This window comes from Schistocerca piceifrons, chromosome X (assembly GCF_021461385.2).
Source record: "Schistocerca piceifrons isolate TAMUIC-IGC-003096 chromosome X, iqSchPice1.1, whole genome shotgun sequence".
Classification (NCBI taxonomy): domain Eukaryota; kingdom Metazoa; phylum Arthropoda; class Insecta; order Orthoptera; family Acrididae; genus Schistocerca; species Schistocerca piceifrons.
In genome coordinates, this window is record NC_060149.1 from 716263352 (window position 1) to 716276690 (window position 13339).

Genomic DNA, 13339 nt, shown 5'->3' on the forward strand with positions numbered 1-13339 from the left:
TCGTGCTTGGGTAGCCTAGGTGGTAGAGCACTTGCCCGCGAAAGGCAAAGGTCCCTACTTCGAGTCTCGGTCGGGCACACAGTTTGAATCTGCCAGGAAGTTTCATATCAGCGCACACTCCGCTGCAGAGTGAAAATCTCATTCTGGAGATGGGAACTAGATTATGAATAACATTTGAGCAGAAGACTTGTAATACCAAAAATTACTTTCTTACAGACTGAATATTCTGATAATAAATACAGATGTTGTTTACAGGTTTTGAATCTGCAGGATTGTTACAATAATTTAGAACAAGAAATAAGTCGTCACCTTTATTTTCTGCACAAAATGATTCAGAAGACTTGTTTTTATGTAACGAAACCAGTAAAAAGTCTTTACACTGGGCTCTGTTATTTGTAAGTTCCCGAAATTAAATACTATAGTCTTTTAAAGTTTCGTTACTTGCGGTCCAAAGCCGATAGGAGTTGGTCCTATTTACTTGTTTCCTGTGATGGGGCATCAGATGCAAGAACACGTTTGTCCTTTAAAGCTTCTCCAAAAACAGGTAGGGGAAGGTGGGGGAATTACACACATGTGGGTAATCCCATGCAAGTTGATTTATGCAGTTTGAATGGCGCAAGCTGTTCGCAGTTGGTGCTACACCCTGCCGGCAGAAGTAACAACTACTGCGCAGCTTACGGCAGCCATTTTCCAGTGGCATTGTTGGAGCAGTGAAGTATTGTTTATTTCCGACGTGTCTCATGTAATTCTGGTCAGCTGTATTTTGCGAGGTTAGCGCTACTATAAGTCGCTTTAATGTAATTCTTGCGTATCAGCTACTAACCCTAGATGAAACATTCAATTTAATTGCAGATTTGTCCCGCTATTTCAATTAGGTGCCGAGTTATGCTTAGGTTAGTCATCGAACTTAGTGGGATAATGCCACGCAGCTGTTCAAGTGCGTGGTATTCCCCCTTGCAGGTTATATTTTCAATAATAACGAGGTTTTCTTTTAAATTTCAGATGGGTAGATATTATAAAAGAGAAAGCAAAATGGAGGCAAGAGAAACTTTGTAAGGTTCTTGATGCCATCAAATCTGGAAGAAAAATAAGAGAAGTATGAAGAGTTTTCGGGATGCATGAAGCTACTCTGCAAACGAGAATGAACGTTAAAAATACCGAGGGTCTAAAACTTGTAAGAAACCTAACATTTTCGACAGAACAGGAAAATGAGATTAGGGATCATGTTGTTACAATGGCCAAGCTGTTCTATGGCCTTACATGCATCCAGCTGCGAAAGATTGCATTTGATTATGCAGAGGCTAACAAAATTGCAAACAATTTTGTTAAGTCATCTAGGTTAGCTGGAAAGGACTGGCTAGCTCTATTTTTAAAAAGAAACCCAAGTATTAGCATGAGAAAACCTGAAGCAACTAGCATTAACAGAATACAGGCATTTAATGAAAAAGAGGTTAATGCAAAATTTAAAAACTTAGAAATGTCTTTGAAAAATATAAATTTAAAGAGCGGCGAGTGTTCAACGTCGATGAAATGGGCATAAATACTATACAAAAGCTCGAGAGAATTATGGCTCCTAAAGGTGTTAGGCAAATAGGTGGGGCCACGTCTTGGGAAAGGGGGGAAAATGTGACTGTGATATGTTGTTTATGAAAAAATGAACTCTTCTCACATCAACAAAAATGTAAAGAACAAACGAAAATTATAAGAGATGTTTGTAGAATTACATTATTTCATTCTTAAATATACTGTTAACTATTTGTAGTAACTAATAAGTAAATAAAAATAGCAAGTATTGTTCATTTTTATGATTTGTTTGTTTTACGTGTTATTACCCAGTACTTTGCATGTCATTACCCTCAGAGGTGGGGAATACCACGCATTTGCCACTTTTTATTTTAATGTTCAAAATTAAGGTACTGTTTATAACTATTTACAGACGATTGGAATATGTGGAGAAATGTCCATTGTAAGGTATGTACTTATTTTCGTAGGTTTTAATGATGTAACGAATGGTTCACATCGATTTTTCCTTAGGTGCGTGCATTTCCCCCACTCTCCCCTACTCTATTTTTGTTGTTGAAAACGTGACATTTGACATCAGATGTTTTAATCAGCTGGAGTCTAAGTTTAATTAACTCATTGATTCTGTTGCACAATAGCTTATTCCCTTCATAGTTAAGGTGTATTCTATGCCTAGTGGGAAGGTTTTACTCAAATCACCTGCATTTACAACATCACCGTTTGCATACTGGGAGCATAGCTTCCTGATTTCTGTCTGTGTTTTTCTGATTTCTTTATTTACGCAAGAGTTGTGAATTAAGTGATGCCTGCAGGGTATCATAACAGATGTATTGTTAGAGTCATTAATTTTTAAAATGTTCTGTAGAGATCTCAGACAAGTTTCTGACTCGTTATTTGCTACATCATTTGTATCAGTAACACATTCAACAAAATCATTTCGTTACAGCATGATCTTTTGAGAGTCTACGTCAAGGATATTTTCCGTTACTGCACTAGGTTTGATGACGCTGGTCAGTTGAAAGTCATTATTAATGTCTTGCAAAATGTTTCTTAATTTTCTACCGTCACTGTCTGCTAAGAAAAGGGGGTCACCTTTTTCGTTTATTGATTTCTGCTTTACATTTTGGCTGACATTCACATCTACATCGCCGTTACCTTTACAAATTTTGTTGTTGTCTATACATGAATTATTACTGTCAGTTAGAGGTCGGACATAAGAACAGTTTTCTAAAACTGGGACATATTTGGCTGACATGACCTTCTGCAGGATTTATATGACCACACTGTTTTGAAGCACTTCAGCAGGAGATGATGATGTAGATTTTGTAGTGACTGTGGCTACTTGCTTCTTTTCTGCGTTCTCTAATTTTCTCCTTCCTCCTTTCATCCACCTTGCTGACTTTTAGTCGCTACCTGCGGTTCTACAGGGCCCCATAATCATACTCATATTCATACTCATACTCATACTCATCACCACACCATCATGACAATCTTTTCCTGTGTCACCTAGCACCACCATTACACCAGGAGATTATTCACATCCAAAAGTGACTATATTGTAACTTTAATATAAAATCGTCAAAAGAAACTTAAAAAAGGTCAACATTTTCATCTATGTGTATTTTACAAATACTAATTCATTGTCAAATATTTTTATGTAAATACTGTCACTATCGTCCACCTTTGTATTTTTACAAAATTATCTGTTATTGTTACCTGTTAACTGTTTTAAATATTTTTAAATACAGTTTTTGTAACCTTTGGCTGAAGTGCTGTTTTTGTCCACTGCCAGCGGCCCCCGTTGTGAGGAATTGAAATAACAGTAAAGAAAAAAAGGGTTATTAGCTGCGCACTAGCCAACCTAAGTGGGTGGCTGGGAGTCAGAGCCCAGTGGCGAGCATCAGCAGTGGGTCGAAGCCTGGTAGCAGCAACTGCAATGACGAGACAGCGGCTAAAGTAGTAGATGCGTCTGAAACAGCAAAATTGTGGTGAAATTCAATAACGCTCTCTTGAGCTCAGCAGAAAAAAGACTCTTTTACTCAAATTTCATGCAACTTTGTTTGCACATTCCCCAGTTGGAGTCACCCGTTCTGTGGTCTGGTACGTTAGTGCATGGGGCCTGTTCACATCACAAAACCCCCTGTACTGTAAGTCCTTTCTTCTTCCTGCACTCAACTGTGCCATGCATTGCAACCCATTTAGAGAGGCCGTAGCGGTTCCCCACTTCTGTAGGGCACACATTACATCCTTTCTGCTTAACCCATTATACGGCAGAATTAATTTTTTTAAGATTTTTATAAAATTCAGATCAAATACCTACATGGATTAATAATCACATTATGAATGTTAATTTATGATGGTGACCTTAAATTAATAATTTTTTTTTACGTATGATATAGCCTCATACGGTGGGTAGTAAGGGGTAAAATTATTGAGGTGTGATACATCATACGATGGGCAGTAAGGAGTATAATTCCTTACACAATTTTATCATAAGTACTATGTTGAATTTTTCGTGATTATCATTCATTACATGAATAAATGAAGAAAAAGTACAATAATAATTTCCAGATATTCTAATGTTTGTTTTATTTGTATTTTAAGGTTACATTATTTATTTATACATTAAGTATACAAGGCAAATTCATATAACAGAACCAACAAAATAACTGTAGTGCATTACATGAATCAAGTAAAACATTGCAATAATAAAGAACAAATGACAAAAATAATAGTTTATTAGACAACTTAGTCTTCTTAGTGCCGGTGATACAAAATCAAACATCGCTTTGAATGGTGTCCCACATTGCATTTTACACAGTGAAATTTTGTGAATTTGCAACACTGTCCACATCTTCTTTGCGTGCTCTGCTTATCAATTATGTTTCCTACATTATCAAATCTTACGTCTTCTTTCACCAGTGACAGAAATCTTGGCCTCACACCTCTTGGCTTTTGAAGTCGGAATTGAAAGTACAATACATCTGGTAAATTCCTGTAAGCTCACATTGTTATTTAGCTCCTGGTATAGGATCCACATATTCACAACAGCGCCATTTAGGCAGAACCTGATCATTTGCCAGTACTATTTCTTTTGATCTTATTCAAATGCACTATATACTTCTTGATTTTCAAAAAGGGCTACCTTTGCCATGAAGTGGTGGCCATAATAAGACTCCACAGCCTCATCCAAGAAGTTTGACCCAAGAGGCTCTATGATATCTTGAAATTTCTTATTTAGATGTTAAATTAATGGTTGAACCTTATAAACTTTATCTTCTTTTTCAGTGCTGTCATTATTATTGACATGGAAGAATCTATGAATTTTGTCAAAATTATTTCTGGAGATAGAATTCGAAACAAGGGTATTTTTTGTGTCAGGTCTGGTCTCCCAGTACATACGTCTATGCATGACCTTACAATATCCAGATAACAGCAAAATAGCGACGTATTTGTAGATGTCATCATGACTTATTTGTATGTTGTGTCTCTTTTGAGCAGCATATTTTACTGTCTCTCGTCAGAATCTCAACCAAATCAGCATCAAAAACTTTACGCAAAAGACTTATTGTAGTCGAGTTTGATGTGCGGAGATGTTCTATTATATCAGGTGTAGCATCACGAGACACCCAAAATTTTTGTGGAGAGTCTAGTCTTTCTTCTATCCAGTCTCTTGTTTTCCTGACTCGGGACCGCGATCGTGATTTGGAACAGCAGGGATTTTCCTCTCGAGTGGATAAAAATGTAACATTTTCAACAATCTGTCAGTATTTACTGATCTTATCTCTGCAGTTTGTCCCAGAACCTTCTTTCCTAAACGAGCAACAGTGGTGGGTTGTCCTTTTGCATCACTACCAGCATCGTCTTCATCAGTGTCTTCACCATCATTTGGCGGAACAAGCACAAATTCAAGCTCCTGACATGTATCAAATATGTCAGACAAAGTTTCATCATCTTCCTCTGCGTAGAACAGGATATTTAGAACTTCTTCTAAGTCCCTCTCCTTTTCTAAATTTTATCTAAAATAAATGAGACCAACCGCGAGAAAATGACCCCCTTATTGCGCACTGTATGATATTTCGTATGTAAAGACATAAGCCAGTACCACAACAAATCAAATAAAGTATTCTTTTCGTATGTGTGTTTATGTATTGCATTTAAGTATTCAAATTACTAATCCATAATAATATGAACGAAATTATGAACCTGCATATCATCATTTTATTATTACTTACCGCCTGTTCATGATGAGAAGCAGCAGAGTCAATAGCACTAGAACAAATGCTTTCCGCCAGTAAATGAACAACCCTGATCTCCACTGCTGCTGTTAGTTTCAGCAATGGACTTTCAAACCAACAATAAAACATAAAAGAAATATTTCAGTTTTTGACAAAAAGCTTCTGAAAACAAATATGTCTGAGAAGAGCAGGTGTATGATAAATCATGTGATGAGATATAATGGCTTAAGGAGAAAAGGAAAACTGTTGTGTCTCCGTAATAAAAATTCTTATGCTGGGGAGATAGTGAATCTACCAAGCAGATCCCATCCCATCATCCACAGCTTGACATATGCAGCACAAGTGGCAGAGGGTAGTCACACACACCATCGGCGCAAACACTACTGAGTATGCCTTCTATCTCACTGATGTAGACACCAGAGCCTGCAGCTCTAATTGAAAACAGAAACACAAATCTTTGACACACCACAAGCATCAACACTAATATGCCCACTGACTGATGATGTCCCAAGAACCAAAATCACTGGCACCAGAGACCACAGAGGAAGAACAATCACATGATGATAAACCACGGCAGATCAAAGCGTAAACAGAAGAAAAACGCACAAGCAAGTGAGCCCAAAAACTCACAAGTAATCAGCCATATGTTCTTGCCAACGCCCACAGCTCCAGCCGCTAGCACCATACACACAAGGGAGAACAACACGAACTGCACTGCACACGTGCAAAACAATCACTAATCCACTGCTGGTTTTCCCCCAGTAATCATTCAGAACTACGAGAATGTAAATGCCCTCAACAAAGCATTGGCAAATAGGCATGCTAACACAACATTCTACTCCAAACTTTCACAGGGCAAAGCCTCACTGCACATGGCAACAAGGGCTGAATATGAAGATCTGCTTGACTTCCTTAAAGAATGAAAAGTAGAACACTACACATACAGAACTGCTGACGAAAGTATGTGATACAGCAAGTGGACATACATGCCCCAAATGAGTCACTACAAGAGGAACTTATCGCCCTTGGCTGGGGATCTGTAAGCATGACCCATATTATGGGCTTCTGAACACACAAAAACACATCAGCTACATGGTGGAGCTGGCCGACACAGCCTGCTCTCGTGACCTGCTGAAGGTAAAGTTCCTCCTTCACATGGCCATGACAGTAGAAATATACTAACCATAATAACTCACCCAACAATGGCGCCACTGCCAGAATTTAGTCACGCAACTAAATGCTGCAGCGTGACACCCTATTGCCGTAATGTGTGTGCAACCACAAAACACAACAGTGTACACAAAGCCAAACAGACCAACGCAAATGCACTAACTGTTTTGGGCCCCTTGTGGCCAACTGCAGAGGGTGCAAAGTATACAAAGAGGCACTGAGGTGATCCTTAGAGCCCGCAACACACACAACCAAAACCCCCAGCAACAAACAAATTGCCTGCTCAGATACCACAATCCACTACATCCATACTGGCTAAAACACAGGAAACTGAACAAAACACTACTCCACTCCTGCCATCATAGACTGTGACACTCACAAAACCACAACAGACGCACCTACATAATAGCAACCCAAAACCCAGAGAAGGAGAGGGAACACCACCACACCACAACAAACACACCAAGAACAGGCCAACTATATACAATCAGACAGTGAAATCCTGACCCACACTACCACATTCCTCACCACAGCAACAACACAGGCGCCACAAGCAGACACGCACACCACCAACACTCAAGCTGGCCCAACCATTACACCAACACCAAAACCAGTGGCAAACAACACACCCACCGCTTCACTGGCCAACAGGGACAACATCCTAACAACAGCTGGTAGAGTAGTGGTGACACTATTTCCCAAATGCATGGCTTAAAACCCTCATGATTGTCTTAAATCTCACCACCACACTGTGCACATAGCTCATGGCCAGTGCATGACTATCACACAAACTTTTCTCACCATACTTGCCACTCTCTTCCATGGATAATACACCCAACCAATCCCATTATGAAAACAACAGATCTCTGACAAATATCATGTTTTGAAATGTCAATGGGATCTACAACAAAAGGACTGAATTAGTTGCACTCATGCAGCGAAATGGCATATAGATCGCTCTTGTGAATGAGACACTACTCAAACCACACAGACAGCTACACATTTCAGGTTATTGCGTCTATCTGAGATGTTCTGTCTGTCTATCATGCCAAAGAACTGGGCGACAGGGCAGGAGGCGGCACAGCAATCACCATACACATAGACATAGAGCACACAAACATAGATCTCCCTGAACTGGAAAGGATGCAGGCTACAGCTGTCAGTGTCAAGTTCAATGGAGTATACACTTCAATGATATCGTTATACCATCTGCCACAGAACATCTTAACATGCAGTATCAGCACATTACTCAACATAGCCCTGCAAGTAATCGCTGCTGGGGATCTTAACGTAAAACACCTGGACTGGAACTCACAAATACGAAACTCCAATGGCAAAAACCTGTAAGAAGCTGAATCGACATAATACTGGGGCCAGACGTAACCACAATTGTGCTCACACAGAGGCGACAGAGGCCAGATGTGATAAACATAGCTCTCATCGAGGGCATCACAAGCACACTCACTATTGAAGTTGAGAATGATCTGGCCTCTGACCACCTGCCACTAATACCGCACATGGAAGAGACACTGCTGAACATCGAACCACGCTGGATACTAAACTCCAAGCAGTTGAATTGGTAGTCATATCCCAGAGATGCATGAAGTTCCACAAACAGAAAAAATATATGTATCTGTTGAAGCACTCACTAGTCTGGTCCAAGACCCAATGACTGACACCATTCCAGTTCTTACATCACCACAACACTCAACAGCGCTGTCCCAGGAAATCCTAGGCCCAATCTCAATAAGAAACCATCTCAGGAGATACTGTCAGCGTAGCAGGTGCCCATTGTACAAACTGGATATTAACAGGGTCCAAAGAATTATATGGGAGAAAATATAAACATTTAAAACTACATAATGGAGCCAGGAACTCGCCAGCTGGATACCACTCAACCTGACGTGTGGAATCTCACACGACACTTCACCAAGGATGAGCACTACACACCTACTACACAAGGGTCTGACGGCCCTGCATACTCCACAGAGGAGAAGGCGTAACTCATATCCAGAACACTTGCACCGTCATTTACACTGAAACTGGTTCCATTGGCCCCAGAATTCATACTTGAAATGGGCCAGGAGGTTACTCGACTTGTAGCCCAGCGTGCATGTGACATTATTAGATGTACTAGCACACACAAAATTACATGGGCTGTCAAGCACATCATGGCTAGAAAAGCTCCTGATCCCAATGGCATTCAAAACTGCATCCTCCCGGAGTTCACAGTTAAAGCCACATAATACCTTATGCACATCACAAATGCTATGTTACACACATCACAAATAGCATCCTATAACATCAACACTTTCCTGCCTGTTGTAGGGCAGCCAGTGTCCTTATGTTCAGGAAGCCAGGGGAAAGCCAACTCCCTCCAACAAAATTACCAACTCATCAGCTTGCTCAGCTCACTCTGCAAAATTGTTGAGATGGTGATACTGAAACGTCTCACTAGGCACTGCATCAACTACGACGCTCCAAGAGTGAAGCAATTCGGCTTCAGGAATCACCACTTTACAACACAACAGCTCCTCCACATGGCAGAACACGTAGCAAACAACTGCAACACCAACAAAGCATCAGGTAAAGTGTTCCTAGACCTCGAAAAAGCCCTCAACTGTCTCTGGAACAATGGCCTTATATGCAAAATTAGTGATGCTGGTTGCCCTGATGGACTGGTACATCTCGTATACTCATATGTCACTAACAGATGCTTCACCACTGACATTCAGGGTAAACTGTCAATAGGACACGGTACACAAGCTGAAGTACTTCAAGACAGCATCCTGGGGTCCCTTTTGTTTAATCTTTACATAAATGATCTACCAACTACCCATCATGGTTACCATCTATGTGAATGACACCGCCATCCTAGTACAAGACTGGAAACCATCAAACATCGACTCATGACTACAGATTGCACTCAGAGCCTTAGTTGGAACAATTACATGTTAAAGTAAACATCAACAAGTGCGAGGCACTGCTGTTAATTCATAGAGAAAAACAACGGCAAAAACACCAACATTGCAGACAAATAACACTACACACACGTCCAATACGTTTTCATAAGAAATTCAGGTACCTAGGTGTCTGGCTGGACTGGAAACTGACATGGGGGAAACCACATACAATATGTCACCAACTGAGCATGAGGCTCAAACATCTTTATCAACTGCTCAACAGGCAAAGTCCAATGAATAGGAGTGTGTAGAGGCCCAGATACATGACACTTATTAGACTCTTGATAACATATGAAGCCTCAGTCTGGTGATATGTAGCACCAACATGCCTGCGATGCCTGCAGGTCATACAGAACAAGGTGCTACATATCATAAGCAACGCTCCACAAAACACACACACACACACACACACACACACACACACACACACACACCATGGACCTACACAATGAATACAGCCTCGAGACTCTCTCGGAGGTATTCAAAAAGCTCGCCACATGACTATAAAGGAACTCAAGATACATGAACAATCCCTTCACCCTGAATCTTGGAAACTAGGACCACAACCATAGACGGAACCATAATCATCCAAAGACACTCCTTAAAAGGGACACATAACCACCTATGGCAAGCAAAGACACACAAACAACGAAAATAACAGCGAACTCCTGCATCACAGCAAAGCTGACTGGCACCACTTGATGAATCACACAGCCAATCAACTGGCTACAGCAGGGAAGTCAAATATTGCACGCTAAACACAAACAGAACCCACACAATCCACTACAATTTGCAATCGATTCTGCCACCAATCGGCCATTAATATGATGCCTATGGCTTTTACAGGTTCACAGATGCTGCAGCTGAACCAGGAGACACCGTCAGCGTCCCACAGTTGAAGTAAGTTACTACCCATCACCTGATGAAGAGGAAATGGAATGTTTCCAGCCATCATTTCCTCTACAAGACGTCGATGGATTCACACCTGTGCAATATAAACGACACACGAAAGCACAAACAGCGAATGACCAAAACTCACGTAAACAAAGAGTGGAAGCAGACACGCAACTTTCCAGCTGCTACTCTCCTATGGCTCCAACGGAAGAGGCGGCATCTCGGCATATCACTCACAACAGTCAACAACCCCAGCAAGGACAGAGCTACAACAATGATGCCATTTTGCCTGCAACACTAATGCACCTGTTCCAGCGGCGACGATTCACTACATATCAAATTACCGGGAAGTGAACGAAGTTTTGACGGCACATCTGATGGGCAGACTAAAGGCGATCTACCAAAAAGACCGCAACAAATATCACTTTGAGACCTTTGCTGATCAACACAGAGCTCCGAAGTTTTTAGCATTCAATTGAATTCACTTCTTTATCCACCAGTCACTCAAAAGTCGAGAGCTAAAGGTTGTTGTCAAGCGGCTTCCAGAGCAGATAACGGCTGTAGAAGTTCTGAAGGTGCTTCAGGAAGTTCTATTTAACATGATCATCGTCCATCAGTATAAAAAACGGGACGAGAAGACAAAGTGGCTCATCCCACAACCAGCCAACTGTCTGAAACTTCCGAAAGACAAGGACAGTGCCAAAATATACGATCTTGGTTTCTTATTTTATACGAGGATTCGAGTGGAAATCTATAACAGTAGAGATGGCCCAGTGCAGTGTAAACTCTGTCAGTGCTGTGCAAATACCGCAAACTACTGTTGCTGGCGTGGTGCGTCAGCAGACTGTAAAGTTCCCAATACAGAAAAACCGACTTGCGCCAATGGCGGCGAGAATTACCCTGTCTCATACAAGGGATGCATTAAGCTCCTTTCAGATTACGCTGATACAATAGCTCCCTACTTAGCAATCACATACAACCGCTCGCTCACCGATATATCTGTACCTGCACATTGGAAAATTGTGCACGTCGCACCAGTGTTTAAGAAGGGTAGTAAGAGTAATCCATCGCACTACAGACCTATATCATTGACGTCGGTTTGCAGTAGGGTTTTGGAGCATATACTATATTCAAACATTATGAATCACCTCGAAGGGAACGATCTATTGATACGTAATCACTATGGTTTCAGAAAACATCGTTCTTGGGCAACGCAGTAATGGCCGCTATTGACAGGGGATCTCAAGTTGATTCCATATTTCTAGATTTCCGGAAAGCTTTTGACACCGTTCCTCACAAGCGACTTCTAATCAAGCTGCGGGCCTATGGGGTATCGTCTCAGTTGTGCGACTGGATTCGTGATTTCCTGTCATGAAGGTCGCAGTTCGTAGTAATAGACGGCAAATCATCGAGTAAAACTGAAGTGATATCAGGTGTTCCCCAGGGAAGCGTCCTGGGACCTCTGCTGTTCCTGATCTATATAAATGACCTGGGTGACAATCTGAGCAGTTCTCTTAGGTTGTTCGCAGATGATGCTGTAATTTACCGTCTAGTAAGGTCATCCGAAGACCACTATCAGTTGCAAAGCGATTTAGAAAAGATTCCTGTATGGTGTGGCAGGTGGCAGTTGACGCTAAATAACGAAAAGTGTGAGGTGATCCACATGAGTTCCAAAAGAAATTCGTTGGAATTCGATTACTCGATAAATAGTACAATTCTCAAGGCTGTCAATTCAACTAAAAGTACCTGGGTGTAAAAATTATGAACAACTTCAGTTGGAAAGACCACATAGATAATATTGTGGGGAAGGCGAGCCAAAGGTTGCGTTTCATTGGCAGGACACTTAGAAGATGCAACAAGTCCACTAACCACTAAAGAGACAGCTTACACTACACTCGTTCGTCCTCTGTTAGAATATTGCTGCGCGGTGTGGGATCCTTACCAGGTGGGATTGACGGAGGACATCGAAAGGGTGCAAAAAAGGGCAGCTCGTTTTGTATTATCACGTAATAGGGGAGAGTGTGTGGCAGATATGATACGCGAGTTGGGATGGAAGTCATTAAAGCAAAGACGTTTTTCGTCGCGGCGAGATCTATTTACGAAATTTCAGTCACCAACTTTCTCTTCCGAATGCGAAAATATTTTGTTGAGCCCAACCTACATAGGTAGGAATGGTCATCAAACTAAAATAAGAGAAATCAGAGCTCGAACAGAAAGGTTTAGGTGTTCGTTTTTCCCGCGCGCCTTTCGGGAGTGGAATGGTATGATTGTGGCTCGATGAACCCTTTGCCAAGCTCTTAAATGTGAATTGCAGGGTAATCATGTAGATGTAATTGTAGATGAAGTACCAAGAAGTGCTCAAGAAATACCAACCGAAACCGAACAACCAACCACCTGAATGAACGACAGAAATTTCTCGTCGTGGTCGCAGCAAGGAGGTCTGGGACTTACCAAACAAGGTGTCAACACAACCACAAGTGCCATCACGCCTCCAAGTGCTCATCATGTAGAGCAGAAAGCCAGAGAAACCAATGTCCATATCGAAGACCGCAA

At 41.2% G+C, this 13339-nt stretch overlaps 1 protein-coding gene across 1 annotated transcript in view; it reads left to right on the top strand.

Annotated features, from left to right (window-relative positions):
- The first annotated feature begins 1234 nt into the window (after positions 1-1234).
- Positions 1235-13339, top strand: part of LOC124722669 (spidroin-1-like) — a 33702-nt gene continuing 21597 nt past the window's right edge. The window contains exon 1 of the mRNA XM_047247813.1: positions 1235-1338. Coding sequence (XP_047103769.1) covers positions 1235-1338 — 104 coding nt within the window. The remainder of the gene's footprint in view (positions 1339-13339) is intronic.